The sequence below is a fragment of the Oenanthe melanoleuca genome, chromosome 3, assembly GCF_029582105.1.
Source record: "Oenanthe melanoleuca isolate GR-GAL-2019-014 chromosome 3, OMel1.0, whole genome shotgun sequence".
Lineage (NCBI taxonomy): Eukaryota > Metazoa > Chordata > Aves > Passeriformes > Muscicapidae > Oenanthe > Oenanthe melanoleuca.
In genome coordinates this window covers 58,623,152-58,644,634 of record NC_079336.1, presented here as the reverse complement: position 1 = coordinate 58,644,634, position 21,483 = coordinate 58,623,152, and the positions used below count along the sequence as shown (strand labels likewise).

Genomic DNA, 21,483 nt, shown 5'->3' with positions numbered 1-21,483 from the left:
GCCTGAATATTGTTCAATACCATGAGTTGATCATGCTCCTTTTCTCCATGTGATCTCAGGGCACTTCCACCCCAAGCACTAAAATTAGTCCTGTTTTTGGGAAAAAACCCTGCAAACATTCATATGCCCAAACTGACTCCTCAACAGTAAGTAGGTGGCAATCCATCTCCTTCCAGCAGCAAGGCTGGAACAGGAGCTCCCTGTGGGGCCTCAGCCAGACTAAGGCAGCTTGGGGCAGGGGTGTGGGGCTGGCACCACTCAGCCCCCATGCCAGTTCTGCTATGCTGGCACCTCTTCCTTGCTCTCACCCTTCAGTGTCAGAAGGTTCACAAGGTCTGGTCCCATGCCCTAGATAATAAATACAAGCCCTTGCAGATGTGGAGTGTGGAATTTGTAACTGTTTAGGCAGGTATTGCTGGTATTTTAATCACTTTCTCAAATGGCCCATCTGTCTCATTCTGCCAGCACATGAGGACTGGAGCTCCACAGTTTCTTAATTCGAGTGCTTAAACAAGCAGCAAATCTTTCGGCTTGTGGCCACCTTCAGAAATACAGATTATTAATATTTATTTATATCAAATAATTAACTAGGAAATACAGGCACGGACCAGCGTTCAGCTTGATAATGTGGTATTATACAAACACACAGCAGAGCAACCTTCCATCCCTCAATCGAAGTAATAGACAGGAAAGAACAAGAGAAGTACAGAGCATAAAGAAAGAGAATTTCTGTGTCACAAAGATTTATTTCAATAGTTGTCTGTGACTTACTAAAGACTGGGGGAAAAAAGAAAACCCACATTGAATGAAATGACAGTTAAATGTAAGAATGACTGTGCTGGGTCAGAACAGCAGCATTTCAAGTCCAGTGCAGGACTATCCCCAGAGCAGCCAGCAGTAATTGCCTAATGACAGCATGAGCACAGGGGAGGCTGCTCCCCAAAATGCTTCCGCAGGATGCGGATTTGCACCTCAAAGAGCTCCTGAATCACAGGTGTTTGTGCTGAACATCCCTGCTCGGATTTTTCTTCCATGATCGTGCTAATTGCTTTTTTAACTGCTTCCTGATATCCTGTAGCAGTAACTTCCAAGATTTGTTTTGTGTGAAGAGGTACTTTCTTTTGAACCTGCCACCTCATAATTTCATTTGATGATCACTCTTCTCCTCCAGCTGTTAATGTTACACTTTTCAGTAAATACCTCTCCTTGAATCCAGTGGCAACTAAAAAAAGAGAATAAATTCCATTTAGAGAATTCAGCTGTAAAAAATCATATATATGTATATAAAAATTATCTAAGATACTCTGAAAGATATCTTCCTAACAGAAAATATTATCTTACCAAGGCCTCAAAAAAAGGTTAAAAAGTCACCAAAATATCCCACAAAAACAAACAAACAAAAAAAACCCCAAAACCAAACAACAACAAAAATTCCAAATCCAGTGATCCTACAGCGGATACCATATCTGAGAGTAGCAAAGGACTATGTGCAAGTAGTAGGGTGAACAGGTGCAATTGCACAGTGCAGACTGAGAACACGTGCTGGGAGCATTTCCACTAACCAGCACAGCTCAAGCAAGTAGGAACACATCTTGGAAGGGGTCCACTGCACTTACAGCCCTTGCAGTCTTGAGTATAGTCAGGAACTCAGTATATTTTTAACATTTCCCTTATAATGTGTTTTTTTTTTTTTTTTAAAGGCACACATCTTCGAATAGGAGACTATTTGCTTTCATTCTGAGTCATGTCAGTTTTCATAGTTCTGCCCTCCTCACCTCCTGGTGATTCATCCCCATCTTTCCCAGCTGGAAAGGGGATAAAAAGAAAACCCCACCGTAGGTTTCTCCGTGGGTGGGTTTAGGTTTATGCGTTCATCGTGCGTGTCTGTCCAGGCAGGGCAGCACTGTGTCTTCCCAGGAGCATCTTACCCAGAAAGGGCCCGGCCCTGCACTATCTCTGCAGGCTTCTCCAGGGCTCACACTAACGCAGGAGAGATGGAAGAGCTCGAGCCAAGCCGATAAGCGTTATCAGCCCGCTTCCTCCACTGGGAACAGGCAGTCTCAGCTCTAAACTGATGCTGTTTTAAGAGCACACACACACGACACGGCTGCCGGGACAGGTTCGGGCTTTTCACCATGGCGCGGCTCCGGCTCCCCTCGGCTGCTGCACAGGGAGGTGAAGCGCACGCTTTGAAGGCAGGAATGAACGAAGACCTGCAGGAAGAGTCAGCGAGTCCTTGAGGGAGGACAAAGTGACAGAGCCAGGCAGCAAGGGCCCCGAGGGTGCCACACCCGGCCCCGGGGCTTCTCCCGACCGCGCCCAGGCGGCCGCTCGGGGCGTGGGTGAGCCGCGGCGAGGGGCGGGGAGGGCGGTGGCGGCGGGGCCCGGGGCGGCGGCCGCTGCGCGCCGGCACCGCCACACCTGGGCCGGCCGGGCCTGCCGGGCGGGCGGCGCCATTTATAGCGCGCTATTTCGGGCGCGCGGGGCCATTGGGCGCCGCCGCGTGACGGCACCGCCGCGCCCGGGCAAAGTCCCGCCGCTCCTCCCGCCGCCGGGGGGGCACGGCCGGGCACCGGGGCTGCTCCGAGGGGCCCCTGCCGCCCCCTGCCCCGCCGGAGCGGGGGACGCGCGGCGCCTCCCTGCCCGAGCGCGGCTGGGGCAGCTCCCGCCCGCTGGTGGTGCAGGTGCCCGAGGCCTGTTTCAGGCCGTCCGTGCTCAGCCAGAGCTGCAGAGCGGAGAACATTGCAGCCCCTTGTGCCTGTCTCTGGCGCAGCGCAGGGATGGAAGGTGGCAGGGGCAGCTGGGCTCAGGTGCGGGCCGGATGGAGGTGGCTGCGGGGGAGCAGTGGCACAGGCACAGCTGCCTCAGGTGTTGGTCTAGCTGTGGAGGTGTGCTGTGGCACCTTGGTACCCCTGACACCAGCGGAAGGAACGTGCAGGGAGCGGCCAGGTTGTGTCCATCTGTAGGTGTACGAGCACCTTCACAGAAACAGCTAAGCTGGAAAAGACCTCTGAGATCCTTGAGCACAGCCTGTGACCGAACACCACCTTGTCAACTGGACCTTGGCACTCAGTGCCACATCCAGTCTTTCCTTAAACACCTCCAGGGACGGTGACTCCACCACCTCCCTGGACAGTCCATTCAATGTCTAATCACCCATCTTGTGAAGAAATTCCTCCTAATGTCCATCCTGTCCTCTTGTCCTGTCTCTAGGAGAAGAGACCAACCCTCACCTGGCTACAACCTCCTTGCAGGCAATCATAGAGAATAATAAGGCCTCCCCTGAGCCTCATCTTCTAGCTAAACAACCCCTCAGGCATTTCTCCTAGGACTTGTGTTGCAGACCCCTCACTAGCTTTGTTGCCCTTTTCTGGACCTTCAAATACCTTAATTCAGCTTTGCTGATTTGAGGCTCTAGATGGGAGCATCCTCACATCCCTCCTCAATGACAGGATGGCACAGAGTCTGATGGCTCAAGTCACTACAGATTTTATTTTTTTTTTTTTTTGTAATATAGCATGAGCTTTTTTTGCATATATATTTGTAAAAATTTCACAAATGAGCTAAATGTTAACAGGATTCAGTACCATTCAAAAGTATCCTCCAGAGGATAAAAACCATAAAAACTGTGTGATTTTCCTGCTCCGTTTAGAGAGCTAGTGTGTGATGATAGTTGGGATATATGTTTTTTGGCAGCTTCAGTCCCTCAGGTCTCCAGCAGGCCTGGTGGATACATTGGTGCACACATGAGAGGAGGATCAGAAAACTCCACCAGGAAAGGTGGAAGAGCAGACTGCTCTTTCATGTGGTCAAAGAGCTCCACAGTAAGTGTCAAGATCCAACTGCCCAGTATTGTTACATGAGTGTGGAAGTTTCTCCAGTCCACCAAACTGTTCAGCTAAGACAGCACTTCAAGAAAGGTGCAATTACTGGCTTGGCAAGTGTAACATGGGATGGAACAAGCTGTGCAAACTGCCTTCCTTCAGTCTTAAAGGATTCATCATCCCTGAAGTTCTTGGATGTAACTCTCAGGAGAATGTAGAAATCAAGCCACATGGAGCTGGGTGCCTGAAATCCTCAGTTTTCTACATCCAGCAGAAAAAAGTGCTCCCAGCATCTTCTGGGAGCAATAAAGGCTGGAAAAGCAAGAACATATTGGCATAGCCCTAAAATAGTCATTTGTGTAAGCCCTTCATCGCCCACAGGATTTTGTCTGCACAGGCAAGAACTGTGTTAATCTGGAGGCTGAGCCAAAAGACTCCTGGGCAGTTTCTGCCAGGTCATAGGTCTATCACATGCTAAGCACACAGACAGGGAAGGACATTTTACATTTCTTGTCTGCTGGCAGCTATAGTAAATAATCAATTAGTTACACTTTGAACTATTTAGTTCACACCTTTTCCTGACTTAGACTACATTTCTGGCAAGTAAAGTGCAATACATAAACTTTGCAGAAGCTGTTTCTGTTTGTCCATGTCCTGTTGTATGGTTTCAAAACCCATTTATGTTATGGCTTGAAAGTGATTTCCAGGAGTACTGAATTGTTTAAACTAAAGATTATGCTACTGTTTGCCTGGCAGTGCTTTGTAATGTCTAAAGAACAATTCTGGCTGTGCCTTTTGTTCATGTATTTAGAAGCATATCATTCTTGTACAGGTACAAGGTATGTATGTCTGTTCTACATATGAAGCACTGTTGAAAGAAAAAGCATTCCTCTCAACAGCTGCTGCTAATTAATTCATTAAAAGAAAATCTACTTTGAAAAAGCTGTTCACTCAGGAATTGACATGTACTATTCTATAAGTGTTCCCAAGCTGCCACATTGGGACCACTATCAAGCCATATACAACAGCATACTATAATGCTTCACACATTTCACAAAGCTAGGCTTTTTCCACCACTGTTGATCATATATAGAAAATTAAATGGGAGAATTTCTTGATGTTCACATTCAGAGCTTGATTACAAGTCCATTGTAGCCTATGGGAGTCTTTTCAGGAATTTCAGGGCTTAAGGACATGCCCTCAGCACATAAAAGTTCATGGAAATTTTTATAGAGCTCACTGCTAAATTGTCTTTACTGGGGAAAAAGTTTAGAAGGGAGCAGAAGGTTAAGTTTGAAGGTTTAGTATAGATCTACCTCATAGCTGGTTAGCTCTGCCCTTGTCCATGTGTCTTCAGTTGTTTTATCCAAACAAAAATAAACAAAAATATGATGGTCTTTTAAAGACACTATACAATTATTGGAAAATCAAAGTTCACTGGCATCACAGTTTCAGTATTGTTCCTCAAGGAACTGTTTTAGAAGGATCCACACTTCCCAAATGCTTAAATTTAACAAAGTTTAAGAGGAAATTAAGGATTGTATTATAAACTTATAAATCCATCTGTCAACTAAGAACTAACAAAAGCTTATGTTTGGATGCAAAGATTTTATTGCCTTTGAGCTAACAGTATCAACTGCCTGATAAGTGGAGCATTTCTGCTAATATTTGGAGAATAAATCTTGGCTGCTGGGCTTATCCGCTATCGCTGAAGCAAAGGGAAGGATTCTCTAAGCTCCCATTGACTTAAGTGGGAATTGAATCAGAACCTGTGCCAAAAGCAAAATGCAAGTAGTTCTGCAACATTAAAATAGTGAAACTGCATTGCAAGTGGAGATGTTGATTTGTGTGGGTTTTATTACTTAAATGTAGTAATTGTGGGTTACTGGGACAAGCAGTTTTGCCACACCACAAATCAAAGGCATCATCAGGGAATGTCAATGAGGTTTTGTGCTCACTGAATCTCCTCTGCTGTGGGGGGGAAAGGCTGAGTAGTGCTTAATGATTAGATAGATCCAGTTTCTGCCTTGCCAGTTCCTTGGTCAGCAATGTAGTGCACAGCACAGACTTTTCTGAGACTCCAGAATGACAAAGAATGAACTGTAACCAATAAGGAACATAATGTGCTAGAGGGAAATTTGGAAATTATGTTAAAGTCATGAAAGAAGCTAATTTTATGTTGCAGTTGTAAACAATGTCATGATCAATTGCATGAAGTCAGATTGTACCTGCCTCATTAATAAACAATTTTTAATGCACAGGGAAGGGCAGACTGAGGCGTAGTATCTGCCTTTGCATTCAGAAGGTTCTTTTGAAAGGCTAATGTAAAGGGGTGCTTAAATAAAATTAATTTGTCGTATGCAAAAGATTTCTTACCAGGCTGAACAAATCCTTGTCAGCCTAATGAGAGGCCAAAAATATGTTTGCAAAGCCAGTCTTGTTGCAAATCTTGCTGCACAGAAAAATAATTGCAACTTTTGTCATGAAAATGTGAGCTCCAGCATTCAAGGAAACAGTGCACCATTTTGCAGAATGGAACACGGGGTCATTTTGGGTGCATGCTCATTAAGGAAAGGAATTGCATTGGAATGTAGGAGGGTTGAGAGTAAGAATTTGAAGCTCCTGTGTCTGCAAGAAAACAGGGCAGTATGTATGCCACAGTGACTTCTGATGTACAGACACCATACCAAAATTCTAAAAATGTTAAGGATGTAAATTAGCTGTACTGAAGATCACAGTCACTATAAGTTGTCCATCAGCTCTCCCTGAACTCATTAGTCAATATTATCCTTGAGCATGTACAGGAATGCCTGCTGGGCCTGGGCTTTACTCAGGCTGCAGTTCAGCAAGACTTTTGAAGGACATGCACAGGGTTAAACAAGTCTTGTAATTTCACTGAATCCTGGAGAATGCCAGCAAGGCTGAAGTCAGTAGCCTCACAATGAGGTACGACACGCCTTGCCACTGGGTCCCAGAGACAGTTTAGATCTGCACATTAAGGCATGGGAACACTGCACATCCGAGGAGGATCTTGCACATCCCAGTCTCAGCATGGGTCAGTTCCATTCGCTGTTCAGCAGGGAAGCTGCACTGTGAGAAACAGTTACACTGTGATTTGAGGGATCAAGAATAGAGGAATCTAGATCTGCTTCTCATACGGAGAGAGTTGTAACAGGGCAATACAGGGTTGCAAAATTATTTATTTATTAATACTTCTCACTTTGAAGAGTATTTTAAGGCACTTACAAGAAACTGCCTGGATGCTGGGAAGTAATGATTGTCCCTTGGGCTTCCTTTCTCACTATTTCGGTATAAGTACTGATCCTGGGCCTGACCCTGACTGAATGAAATTCATGACTGTTTGAGGTAAGACCAAGGTATCTCTAATGCTATATACAAGCTGCACGAAGCAGAAGTGCTGTGAAACTAACACAAACTTTGAATTTTTAAGAGCTGGGGTAATTTTCACTTCCTCAGTCTTTTTAATTAGTAACACTGATTTATTTTTACACTGTTGCAGGCTGGTAGCAGTGTAGTCTGGGGCTGGACCGAAAGTGCTTGGTTTTCTCTAAAGTGTTGTGTTTGCTCACCTGAATGTGCCACTACTCCCACAGAAATGAAGTCCTCAATGCAACTCAAGTGTTTACTCAACACTGTTGTAAAGCGAGTAGTAAATTACTTCCTTTATGGATAGATCTCTGGGTACATTCTGCTTACTGCTGTTTTAACTGAATATTGATGATTAATGATAAAAAATACCCACGAAGAATAGTTAAATCAATTTGTTATACTTTTAGGATAATATAAATTTTACTGACTGCTGTAGTGGGCCCTTTGCATCCTGTGTGTACTGTCCTGTACACATGCTCCAGTGAAGGCCCTGGCACAACCCACAGCAGGCTGTTTCGAGCCCAGAACACCTGGAGCCAGCCTGAGAACCTTTACATTACAGATCAGATTAAAAGAAATCTATTATTTTAAAGACTTTCTCTTCTCTCTGTCTGGGACAAATAACAGGCATAGGTATGTAGTTTGAGTTGAAAACAAACAATTGTACTGACCAGGACCATTTAAATTTTCCCTGATTACTTCAGATTTTTATAATTGCTGATTGACTAATTTGTTCCATTCACGTCATCTCAAGTTTTCTAAGAAACATAGGACTCACCTCTTCCACCTCTACTCATGTTTAAATAAGATTGCCCAAGAAATCAGGTAACAGCACCGTGGCTAAAAGTAACAGAATCAGGGTGGTAAGATCTATTTCCAGATGACTGGCACACACATGGAGTCTAAATCTGGAGTTTGATAAAATCCATAAACAGCTGGATTGCTGTGGTCCTGTGATTGGGTTGAATAGAATCTGATTCTGTCCTCGCACAAGTGCAAAATAATTTCTGACTTTTTCCCTTTGTGCTGTATGCAGGTCTTTGGATTACTCTTAAACCATGAACACAGTTCAAGGTTATCATTTCACATTAACAAGGGTTGGCTGAGAGGCTAATCTAAAGTAACCAATTAAGAATTACCGTGGAAGCCTATCACAGTGAAGTCATGGAATTTTCTCCACTAAACCCCGGTTACAGGCCTGGTCCCACTGTCTTGATTCTGAAGGGCTCTGACAGGATTGCGAGTTCGAGTCCTGTGGGAAGGGGCTCACCTTCAAGCATCCCTAGCTTGCATTGAAACAACCTCCAGCTTTCATTCTCTTCTCTACAAGTAGGGTTTCACTGCAGCTGAGTTTACCATAAAAGGGTTATGCAGAATTAATTAATGTGTCTAAATTTATTCAATTACCTTTTTCCTAATATTTTTCCTGATATTTTGAGATAGCTTACAGGATGTAAGTTTGAATCCATCAGGGTAGTGGATACATTGCATTTCTTCTCAAAGAAGAAATAAGTGAGTTACCAGAAGAGCAAGAAAGTAACTTAAGTCCACATTTAAGTCTTGCCATGTACTTCTCAGTGTGAGTTTTACTGCCTGGATTTTTTTAAGGATAGTCATTACAAAATAAATCTTTTAACCCCATGTAGTTTCGGCAATCATTTTCCCATGCAATAGCAATTTAAACAAAATTGTTTTGACTAAAGTTAAAAAACTTAGTCTTAGAAATTTACAGCCGCAGTAAGAAACAGTGGTTAGAGATTTTAGAGCCAGCAGAGATTATTTTGATTATCTGCCTTGTCTAACATGAAACTCAGGTTGTCAGTCAGGAATTCCAGTAACTTTTGTTTAGGACTTTGTTTGAGTTAGATTGTCCTGCTGAAATTTAACACCTGCAAAAGCAAACAAACCCTTTTTTTTTAGTTCTTATTTAAGCCATTATTTACTCACCATTGATGTGTGGTGGCATTTGAAACACAATACTTAATTGCTACTTGAAGCATAGAAAAAGAGATCGTTTCAAATGCTATGCATTGGAAACCATGGGGAAAATAGCAGCCTCAATCTTACTTGAAACAACACCACTATTTTGAATGTCCTTAGCACTGCACTAACTATATTGAATGCTGCATTTTAAGGCAATTTCTGTAAAGAGGTGTTGGTTTTTTTGCTTTAACATTCCTTTCTTTTTTTTTTTTTTAACTAAGGGTGCAGACTGAACTCTGAGACAAGAAAGAACATTGTGCAATACTCTGTGCTGTTATCTAAAGAATATTGTTTCTTATCTCTCTGGATTTGTACAGCACAGCATGGCTAAACTTTAGTGATGAGTGAGCAGTTATTTCAGGCGACAGGGGTGGAGGGCATTGAGAGGAATGCAGGGAAGGAGTACATTTTGATATCTGGAAAGACAGTACATTAGAAAATTATTCCTCGCTGTTAGATTGCTTGCTTGTGGGATCAGGACAGCTCCAATAACTTCGAACACAAATGGAAAAAATGGTGTGTCGTTAGAGATGGTTGCACTGGGAGAGAAATAAAGTGTGTGAAGTGCTTTCGTTAGTCCTGTCCACATGACTTTCTGGAAGCACTTTAAGTGCAGTTCTCCAGAAGGTCCCTGAACCCTCCCAGGCACATCTTCTCTATGGAGAGTCCCCGCCTGTGAGACCAGTGTCTTGCTTTGCCAGTGCATCCAGCTGTTATTCCACCCTGTGAATCAGCTGTACATGTTTTGCTGTCATCTCTAAGGCCCTTTCTGTGTTTTCCTGCCTCACCATGTCAGACAGGTAAAGGGAAACCAGGCCAGTGGCCAGGACTCTCAGTTTTCCCATTCTGTGCTGCTGTCCTGCCTGGCAGAGCAGCCCTGCAGGGCTGGGCAGGGAAGCCACCCTGCAGGTCTGGACTGCCGTGTAGACACAGAGACAGCTGAGCCCTTCTTGCAGGCTTTCACAAACAGGGCTCAAAGACCACATTCCCTGTGAGGGGCAGGCAAAGAAGCCACTTGCATCCCTAGATTCAGGGCACTTAGACACTCTGAAGTGAGTCTGTCCTGGGTGCTTCAACAGGCTGGGGCAGAAACAGGCCATGATAGCTGGCACAGCCCTTACTGTGACAGCAGCCCAAGTGCTCGTGGCCCTACATAAGAACACTGCAAAAGAAGGCCATAGCTTGATGCTGTACTTCCCCCTCCCTCTCTATCTGCCATGGCAGGCAGAACACAGCCAGGGAATCCAGCAAGGGACAGCCCACTTTCTCACAGGAAAATGCCGCCCGTAACAGTGTAGCACGCCTTAGGGACAATATGGTTCTACTCCCAGGACTACAAGGTGTTCCCAGCTCTTGTGCTCCTGGTCTCGCTCAGGAACAAGCTGGGCCTGGCTTTGGAGATGATCCAAGGTATGACTAGGAAGATTTCTAATGGATATATGTTTGTACTAAGTTACCCAAAGAGAAGTCCATAAGGAAAAAAAGCAAGGTTCATAAAGAAAAAAAAGCAAGGTCCATATGGCCAAGTGGCATGGGTAGGAAAACCAGACAAACTTCTTGGATACAGAAACTCTACTTCATTTCTGATTGCTGCAACCACAATGTTTTTACCGTTCCAAGATAATTAAACATACTGAACAATTAGCTCATGAAGCACCAGCTCTGGAGTCACCCAATCCTCACGCTCAACTGATACCAGGTGGAGGGACACAACACCCTAATTCTGGAGTCCAGCAGCACCTCACCCTTCTCCTCCCACACTGGAAGTGCTTGAAGGTGAAAACAGCAGTGCACCAATGAATCTTCAAAGGTGCTGTTGGCAAATGCTGAGACATCACACAAATGAAACCGTAGCACAAAAAGTTGTTCATAAGGTTACATATGACAGATTTTCCCCTCTCATCTTGACATCTTGACATCTTTTATTAAAAAAGACCAAAGAATTAATCATGCCACCTGTAAAAGATAACCAGTTTATTAAATAAATAAACTGCTGAGCTGTGTTCTTCCTAGGAGCAAATCAAGTCTGTGTGAAATCTTGGTTACACCCGAGGCAGCATGTCACCTTTATTTTGAAGGCTCGAGTGCTACTCAGTTAATACCCCAGATCCTGAGTTACCTGCTGCAAACAGGTGAAATTCACCCAGTATTTTAAAGGAGGCATACTGATATTTTCCAGGGTGTTTTGGTGAGTTGCTAGCCAACATGCTACGAGACTTGTTGTTTATCTTTTGTGTCATGCGTCAGAGGTAATTACTTCACAGGGTAGGTGTGTCATTGGGAAGCACTGAAAACTCCCTTTGTTTCAGGTTACCTGCATGCCTCAGTGTGGCAGGTGAACAGTAATCAACCTGATCCCCTTCTCCTCCAGCAAGGCCTCACAGAAGTTATTTGGTTTGGTAGCCTCTTTGTTTCTGAGTTACTGCCTTTAAGGCAGCTGGGAATGATTAGATAAGGTGACTGTGTATCTGCAGCCTTGACATAAAATGGATTTCGTTTGCCTTCAGTGTTTAGCAGGTTGGTTGAAAACCAATTAAGGATATATGTAGCCATTTGTAAATTGTATATGAGCTGTTTGCTATGAAACACAAATATTTTTTTCTCATGAATGAATATTTAATTGAGGTACAGTTCCAGGTAAGCCCTTGCAAACTGTCAGAGTTAAAATTCAGGTCTGGTGAAGTAGGCAGTGTTCTACTTTGTTTAGAAATGTCACATTGCTTGTACCTCCCTTGTACTTGGTCTTACGTCTTCATCAGTGCCCGCCTGTTTTCAGCATTATTGTTATCACAGAGCAAACAGAGGATTTCCCAAGAGACAGGTGGATACTTGTACTTCAGACTCCAGCTTGGTGTCTTACTCATGATACACTAAGGTCAAAACTACCCTCCTTTATCTGCATGAAGAATCTCCATTAGTATATTCTTATTCAGAGCTCCCTGTGCAGCCTGCCCTGCTGTTGGGAAGCTGCAGTCTGAGGGGAGAACAAACAACTTCATCTCCTAATGGCACTTGGAAATGTTTATGTCTGCAGCAGATGCAAGTGATGCAGAGTAGGAGAGGTAATGTATGGACCAGTAATAACCTGCATCCCCAATATTACATATTTTCTCTTTCTCTCACTATTAGATGCAGACTTTAAGATTAACTAGTCTTAAACTACAAAATAAACCTGATCTCTAATGTTCAAAGGGGGAGAGCCTTGTTTCATAGAGCACTTAAATCATGCTAGGCAAAATATGAGAAGATATGTGAAAGAGCTAGTCCTGAATGGCAAAGTAGGCTAGAATGATATTTGGGACTTCTGAACCTTACATAGTAACCTCTGCTTCAAGGAACTTTTTGTTTCAATTAGAGAAAATGATGAGAAAATGGTTTGGCACCAAACTGCAGAGTAATGCCCAGCTTATATTACTGACTCAGCCAAGGGAAGAGCCATGCTAGATGTTTTATTTTTGCTGAGTATTTAACTGTGAACTGCCTTATAGATAATGCCGCTTCTGAAATTGAATGAGAAATACAAGTACCAATCAATGCAAACAACTTTCAAACTTACGCTGAAAGAGCATGTGGCTCTGGAGAGAACTGGTCAGGAGGTAGAATCACTGCCTTTCAGTCTTGAAACTGGGTTTTAAGGCCTTTCTAATGTTACATGCTGGATTTGAGAATCACCAGGTGAAACTCAAGAGTTTAGTTTATGCTGAAAGTCAAACAATGTGACCTTAAAACTGATCTTAAAAGGCGTGAGTCAGTATCATATCGCAGGAAAAGAAAAGGTGCCCTGTCTATTAATTGTACATTGAACTTTGCACTCTTAGCCCTGAAATTCTGAGTTTGGGCACCCTTAGTTAAATTGAAATAGCTTATTACTTGTGATTTTGAACTCTTACAGCCTCATTCCCACAGTCAGAGCAATACAAATGTCAGCAATGTGTAATTATAAAACAACCTGGAGTTAAAAAAAGCAACTGTACATAGACTATGAACTATTTTTCCCTTTGTCAGCCAATGGGCATTTGTTTTGCCTCCACCTTCCTCACCAGTCTCACCTGCTCTAAACACAGATCTGTGCTCTGTCTATGAAGCACATGAACTAAGTTAGTTAATGTTATTTCACATGCCGTTTTTGTTGGCACCATCTTAACACATCTGTACTTTGATGTTGAAAAGCAAAAGCACCAAATGAAAAAAGTAACAAAAGCCACCAACAGGGAAAAAAAAAAAAAGGAAAAAAAAAAAGAAAAGAAAAGAAAAGAAAAGAAAAGAAAAGAAAAGAAAAGAAAAGAAAAGAAAAGAAAAGAAAAGAAAAGAAAAGAAAAGAAAAGAAAAGAAAAGAAAAGAAAAGAAAAGAAAAGAAAAGAAAAGAAAAGAAGAAAAGAAAAGAAAAGAAAAGAAAAGAAAAGAAAAGAAAAGAAAAGAAAAGAAAAGAAAAGAAAAGAAAAGAAAAGAAAAGAAAAGAAAAGAAAAGAAAAGAAAAGAAAAGAAAAGAAAAGAAAAGAAAAGAAGGAAAAAGCCACTAAAAGAGCTGGTCCCATAGAAAGTGCTCAGATGTGCAGGAGGTGTTTGCAGTATATGGCACTCAGCTCTGCTTTTAATCAGATTTCAAATAGAAAGCATAAAGGAAAATATCAAGGTGAAATAGAGATTACCTAACCAGGGGAACTCCCTTCCTCTTTCCTTTCTTATCATAAGCATTAGGATCATAATTTCATTTCAAGACGTAAAAGCTGTGTTGGCCCTCGTTTCCATTTGCTTTGAGCCTTGGACAAACATGGCTTGATTTACACATGTGGTATAATCTCTACAAATTCAGTATGTCATGAAATTAATTTGTCATTTCACACATTTTTAAACAATGGTTTGTGACATGATTGTTCTCATTCAATACATTCAGAAAACTCTCAGTGCTTTTTCTATTTGTTTATTTGTTGGTAAATCAATAATTCATTGTGGATTTCAGTTACAAAGATGATTGCCATAGACTTTCCTTCCCTGGTCACATTCATGTTTGAACCTTCCTTTACTTTGGGTAATATTTTATCTGTATTTTACCTACCACTAACTCTTGCCTTCCCCATCCATTGTAAATAATTTCTCAGTCTCAGTGTACACAAAATATAAATGCCAAATTATGTTTTGTTTCAGTTGAAAAGAACATTTTATTGCATACTTTGCCTCACTCCCTGTGAAAGTTTCCTGTGGAAGAAGAATATGTTACTAGAGAAATTACTTAGACAACTCTCATGGGAACTGAAAGAAGACTGTGTTTGGGACTTCTCAAAACTTATTGAGAAGAAGCATAATCTTCCTTTAAGCTTTTCTCTCCTTTCATGATGGGTAAGAACAAACCAGATAAAAGCCTGAAGTCTCATCTGATTATTTTTCTTTCTTGCAACATTTAAAAATAATCCTCCATAAACTTAATCATATATACTTTTCTTCATAATCTACCATGTCCTCATAGGGCTCCATGATGGTCAATCAAAGAATCAAATAATCCCAAGGACTACTTGGGGGTGCTGCTGGAAGACAAAATGATTGCAAAGATGAGGATCTCCTGGCATGTAACCATTGGATCATTGAATGAGTTTTATTTCCAGGCCTGAATGCACCTAACCTCTTGTTGGCGCAGGAATAAAAGCCCAAGTCTATGCTTACTGGGGAAAAAAATAGCAAAACAACAAACATCTGAACCTGGCAACAGCAGCTTTTCACGTAGGAACAACGAACAACTGAACTTGGCAGCAGCTTCTTGTAGGAGCAAGCAGAAATGAGGCAAAGCCTTGAGCTCTTTTACAACATTTATCCCCTTCATAAGAAACCCAGAGAACGTCTCAAGGGGCTTTGCCAATAGATGCTGGTCCACTGTGACCTCGATCTGTCAGGTTTTCAGTAAGCTCAGTGTGGGTAGTGGGGAAGTAGCTCTTACTGCAAACAGAACCACAACTCACCAGATCCTTGGTCACTCTTCCTGAAGTCTGATATTTCAGGAATGATAATGCCAAAATTTCATAATGTGTAATGGGTAATAAGCTGATTTTTCAGTTCTGCACAGTGAAAAAGTCAGTAATGCCATATAGTTCTTTTTCCTTTTACAGCTCTTCCAATTGACAGAGAAAATCAAGGACTTTTGACTGTCCTAAATGACAGCAAATCTCCTTAATTCTATACATGTCTCAGAATGTGGCATTGTTTCCATTAACTACTCTAATGAATGTCCTTTCTTCCAGCTGCTATACTAAATGCGTAGTCTGAGTTGTCAATAGGACAGAGTTAGCTACTATAGATTTTTGTTAGTAAAAAATTTGCAAACAAACCAGCAGAGATGCTGCAAAACTCTTCTATCTATGCCTTGCCTAACCTGGATGAAGCTTTCTATTCAGAGAAACAGGGAGTTTAGATCTGTCTGTTCATGAGACTATTGATTCTGCATGAGCAACCAAGAATGATGGATTTAGGGCACAAGATTGCATGTTTCCCAGTTCCAAGATAATCTGGCTTAGGAAGTTTTGTGTTGACTAAAAATTGGCTGACATGAAGTCTGTAAAGCAAAAGCCACTTTATAGTGATAGGACTTGCTTGAGCAAACCCAGGCAAGTACTTGGAATCCATAAATGATCCACATCAAATTTAAACATTATTACAGCTTAAAGTATAACAGGAAATTCAAATGGGTCTTCTCTCCAAAACAGGGAAGGCAGCTTGATGAGGATGACACAGTTTGGTTAGGGGTCAGTAAGTCACAGGAACTGTCACAGGGAAGAAGACAGAAACTGGGTTCTGCTGCTGACCTGCTGAGCAATCGGGATTCTTTCATCACCTCCTCTGCCTTATTAATTCCTGTAAATGGCTGGTAATGCTATCCTCTTAATAAAGCAGGTTAAGAGTAAGTGCTGGATCAGAGCAGATCTTAATCCTGTGATTTAAAGGCTTCATTTTGATTTGGGTCTTATGCTTAATTGTGAGATCTGATTGAAGATGATGTTGTTAGTGTGGCCATAAAAGTTCTTTCTTGCATAGCTAATGCCTAAATCTAGAAGTAACCAAGTTTCCTAGAATTTTCATGTGGAATTTTCCCTAGATTGTATATTTGTATCTTTTTTTTCTATATTTGTACTTCTTCCCCAGGATGTCTTGACATGGGTTGATTGTTTTGTGCCCATTCTATGCCTTCACCCTCACACACACTTCAAAGAAGATCCAGTCTCTAAGCATTCTTAGACGATGCTTATTTGTGTTATTTGTATTATTGTCCCTACACTCAAAATTCAATATACTGATTTTCAGGGCACTCTCAGGAAATCCAGAGAACCAAGGGCTTTTACCTCCATTCTGGAGTAGAGGGGAACTGGTTTGTGTCTGGGAAGGAGGAGAAGACTTCTGTATAAAAGGGAAGAAGGGGCTCGCATCATATACATTCCCATCCTTCTAGGGGGGAGGTGGGGAGAGAAATAAAAAGGAAGGAGCTGAGTGACCCAGCTGTAGAAGAGTTTTGTAGTGTCACAAGGACACCTACCTAGCCAAGTGTTCAATAAGGCACGGAGCTCTGCAGGCAAGGGGGTTTGAAAACACCTAGCAAAAGGCAAAAGCCCAGGAAGGAGGCGAAGGGCATCTAACACATACTCCAAGCTGGCAGTTGTTCTGGTTCCTTCCACTGAAGACAATTCTTCCTGTGTAAGCTCAGTGTGTTCACAGTGGCTGGTTTTGGGTGGAGCAGTATTGGGCAAGCTGGTAGTTATGGATGCCATTGAGGTATCTACCTTTCCCCATGTATTGCAGGTGACTGTGGGAGAATGGCACAGGGTTATGTGCTGCAGCAAACAGGAACCTAGAGATTGTATGTTGCCACACTTAATTATTAGTCACCTAAATTCCTTTTGCCTCTAGGAAGCAATGGTAAGTGTTAGAAAAAAAAAAACCCAAAAAAACAAACAACAAAAACCCAACAAAACCAGGGGTTTAAGCTTGGATATGTAACTAAAACATGGAAACAAATACTTACCTGACTAAACATGATGCATTAAATGAGACATCTCTCTGAATGGAGTTGCTTCAATTGAAGCCCCGGCGTGATGATCTCTGAACCCATGTTGAGCTACGGACAGAGAAGGATTTGGGGACTTAAAATCTCCCAGAATGGAAATGGACTTCCCATTAGATCCATGCAATGCTTTGTTTCAAGGGGACACAGACATACATACTTGTTTTGATTTCTTTCAATCACAGCCAAAATCTGGATTTTAGGAAAATATCTCATCTCTATCCTTTTCCATTCCCCAACACCCCCCCTCCAAAATCTAAGAATGTCACTTGAGTGAGAGATGCAGAAGCTGATGGGTTTCTACAGCACTTCTTGGAACAGTTGTTCTTTGTGCTTGGCAGCCTACCCAAAACACTGATAATTTGGTCTGGTTCATTTCCAGTGTCATCCTACTGAATAAGGCATGAATCCCACCATAAACGTATTGCTTAGCAGAACAGCATAGAAAGTATCCTCACAAATAATATTTTTGTTAAATTAACCCAATCCAACTGAGTGTCAGCATATTTTGTTAAATTAACCTGACCCAATTAAATCTCAGTGGAATTGTTTCAACAGAAAATGGAGGCCATATCTGTTTCCCAAGGATGTTTGATCCCATGGCCCTTTTTGTGGAAGCTATTTCTTAGACTATTTCTTCTCACATTGCAAGCTGCCACCTCCATGGCTGTTTTGATGGTAAAGCTGCCTATTATCTCTGAGGATCATGCAACAGGAAAGGAATATTACCATGAATTTTCTCAGCCTCCAGCTTGGCTCCCCTCCCCTTTCATTCACAGACCTGACACAGTAATGATTCTTTTATTTTAATGTGGAACAACCAAGTGCTGCTTGGTGGACTCTGTGGGGGAAAGACACAATTTGGATCTCTGCCAAAGTAGGAGCTGTATTGTTTGGCCTGTCCTTTTTGTCACCATCCCTTGATACTTCCCAGGCTCTCTCCTGCCCCATATATTTTCCACGTAGTGGGTTGTTATTCTCCTTGTTCTGTGTCTCCCTGTTCCTGTCCTACATCCTATGCCAAACAGACAGTGGTTGAAGTGGGATGTTGCAGACAGCAGCTTGGGTACAGGCTGCACGATTTCCTCAATCTCACAGCACAACTACATGCCATTGCTGGCGCAGTGGAAGAGCTGTGTCCTACCGGCCGTTGCCCATGACTATGTAAATCAAAGTGCTCTTGTGACCAGCCAAGCAGGGAGATGCAGTGGGAGGCCAGCACTCCTGGCAGACACTACCCACAGAAGTATTACATTCGTGGGTGAGGAGGGAGAAAGAACAAGGGGCAGAGATACAAGCTTGGTTATCTGTGTATGCTTATCAATTGTTACTCTATTTGCATGAACTTTTTTGGGCTTTATGAAAAGTCAGAACCAGCTGAAGTATACTCTATAGTTTCTGAGCTTAGATGCCTTTTCAAAATTTCCTCTTCTGCTGACATTGCTAAAAATACGCTTTACTACACAAAGCAAGCCTGTCTTTTGTTAAGTAATCATATTTTCCAACCTCGCACTTCAATAAGCACAGCAGTTATTACAGCATCACCCCCGTGCCGGACGCTTTCCCCGTGCCATCCGCGGGCATGGGAAGCGCCGACCCCGGCAGGGCAGGGCAGGGCAGGGCAGGGGGGTCTCCGGCGGGGCCGGGGCCGTGCGGGGCCGTGCGGGTCGGGCCCCAGGGAGCCCCGCGCCGTGCCCGCGGGTCGGGGCGGCGCCGCCCCCGCACCTGTTGCCCGCCCGCCCCTCACGGCCCGCGGGCTGCGGGGGCTCCGGGCCGCGGTGCCCCCTGCGCCCCGGGCACGTCGGAGCGAAGCCGGCGGGGGTGCCGGGCGGCTGGGCGAGGCCGGTGCCGAGCTCGGCAGGCGCCGGGGGGAGCGGCGGGCAATGGCCGGCGGCGGTGAGTCACCGCCGGCCCCACCTGCCGTACTTAACCCGCCGCCGAGCGGCCGGCGCCGCACTCGCGGGCTGCGCTGCCGCCGTGGCCGGGAGCGGCTCCTTCCTCCTCCTCCTCCGCACGGGGCGCTCGGCAGAGGCGAGGCAGGCGCTGTATGAACGTTTGTGTCGGGAGCAGCAGAAGCACCAGCAGCCCTCAAAATGCCGAAGCCGGTGAGTGGGGCGCGGCGGGAAGGAGGCGCTCCGCGGGGCCGCGCCGGGGCCCGCCCGGCGCTGGGGGCTGAGGGCTGCGGGCTGCCCGGGCCCGGCGGGGCGGTCACCCCCGGTGTCGCGGCGCGGGCTTTGCCGGGTTCAAGGGCTGAATGCCGGTCCCTGCGCCCCGGGACGGGACGGGGCGGTTGGGCTGGAGCGCCCTGGGAAGTTGTGCGCGGCGGCGGCGGCGGGAGGGAGCGGCGGGCAGCCCGCTCGGGAGCCACATCAGCGGCGCTGGAGCGGGAGGAGCGCTGGGGCGGCTCCTGCGGGCGCCGGGCCGCGGGCACGACCGAGCCGCCTCGGCTGGGCTGGAGGCTCTGCTCGCCGTCCCGCCGCCGGGAAAGGGGCACGGAGCCCCGATCTGTGTGCTCCAGAGACCTGGCGCTGTGTTGCTCCGTCTTGTCTAGCGCTTCCGTGCTAGACATGCACAGAGCTCCCGAGTTACTCTCAAAAGAAGAGCTTTCATCGCGCTCCCGCTTAACGAGAAATGATACAACTGCGTTGGCTGCCATTTAGTGTGCTTGTGGCCTGTGTATTTATCTACAGGAAGCATGTATGCATCTGTAAACATAGGGAAAAACCTTGTTCCCTCCTTGCGTTGCGATCTAAAAACTAAATGCTAGGGACTCTTAATCAAGTTCTCCACACTGGTCTTTGCCAGTCATCATCGAAGACCTGTTTCTTTTATTTGGCTGGAATTTCTTTTTTCCCCCTAGTTGAACGGTCTTTTTTATCCCTCCTTCTTTCTCTTGACACCACCACCTCCTCACCGCCTCCCCCTCCAATCTTCTAGTGGGGTTTTTTTGTTTGTTTTATTTCAAAGTCTGCTGCTACTGTGCCGGTTAGAGACGGTAATTCCCTTGGGAGCCAACTGCCTAATGCAAAGCTCTGAGCAGTCGTTGGAGCAGACGCACTTTTGAACTTTGAAGAGCATAATCAGCACAGATTGTTGTTACTATCTATTTTCAATAGAGGCAATAGTTCTTAAAATGCAATGCAGTGGAGGACTTATGTGAGTATTAGCTCACTTAAATGAAATGTGAAATAAGAGCAAACAAGCTTATCTTTGTGGTAATAAGTAATTGATGTTTTACCACCATAACGTTAAAGTCAGTCGAACTTTTTTTTTTAATTTAAGTATTTAGGTTAACTTACATTGCAGTTTCTGTAAACCTACAATTAATAAATACAAACAAAAAATAAAACCCATCAAAACCAGCCCAACAAAAGACAAAAACACACCAAAATGAAACTGTGCTCAGTCCTAAGAAGTGATAAATCTTCAGTCTCCCTGGCTGTATTTCATCAGTAGGAGGTGATATATTGCTGCATATAATAATATCTAACTGAGAGGGCCCTTCTGCAACTGGGGAAGCAAATATCTAATTTACAAAGTATGTATATAAAAGGTTGTGTGTGAATAATCTCTTTCTGCCTTATTGGCTATTTGCAATTACAGAGTGCTTTCTTGAAATATCCTGGTTAGAATACTCTGAAATCCTGGTTTAGGACTAAGTCGCACTGGAAGCCATGGATAGGTGTACAAAAACTCTAATCTCTTAAAAAAATGCAGCTGTGTTTATTCTTTTGCTTGGCAGGACTGTGTTTGTGTTCCCTCAGAGATGGTGATTTTTCTTTGTTTCTTGGCTGACTAGTCATTGAATAACAAAGGTGGATGTTGTAAACCACCATCCACTAGGGAAGGACAGTAGTACTGTAAAGACTTCTGAGATGTGACCTACTGGCTGGGATTTATGGACAAGACTCTATCAATACTTTGTAAATATAAGCAGTTTTCTTATTTAATCTGTTGTTCAGTGGGGCTAACTGCCACTTTATTGTAAAAGGAAAGAGGAATTTTGCAGAGGCTATTTTAGTAAAGCACACTGTTCAGTCTGTCTGCTTTAGACTGAGACTGGATTTGGATCCTTCTCAACTCAGCTCATTTAATCTTAATACAGCTAAATAGGATTCGTGTCAGTTTGCATGGAGAGAGGATGAAAAGCTGTCACTCCAGAGGCAGAACTGTGCTCAGGACGAATGTGACAACAGCTTTTGGCATGTGTGAGGACTGATAGCACAACCTCTTGGGATGCTCAGG

The 21,483-nt window shown here is 43.9% G+C and overlaps 1 protein-coding gene and 1 long non-coding RNA gene across 2 annotated transcripts in view; one reads left to right on the top strand and one right to left on the bottom strand.

Annotated features, from left to right (window-relative positions):
- Positions 1 to 550: 550 nt before the first annotated feature.
- Positions 551 to 1,921, bottom strand: LOC130251157 (uncharacterized). Its single transcript, XR_008840108.1, has 2 exons — positions 1,776 to 1,921; positions 551 to 1,222 (listed from the first exon to the last, which is right to left on the bottom strand). It is a non-coding gene; the product is annotated as an uncharacterized LOC130251157 (long non-coding RNA).
- A 17,166-nt stretch (positions 1,922 to 19,087) lies between these two features.
- EZR (ezrin) overlaps positions 19,088 to 21,483 on the top strand; it is a 37,121-nt gene continuing 34,725 nt past the window's right edge. Inside the window, exon 1 of the mRNA XM_056486296.1 lies at positions 19,088 to 19,343. Coding sequence (XP_056342271.1) covers positions 19,332 to 19,343 — 12 coding nt within the window. The 5' untranslated portion in view covers positions 19,088 to 19,331. The remainder of the gene's footprint in view (positions 19,344 to 21,483) is intronic.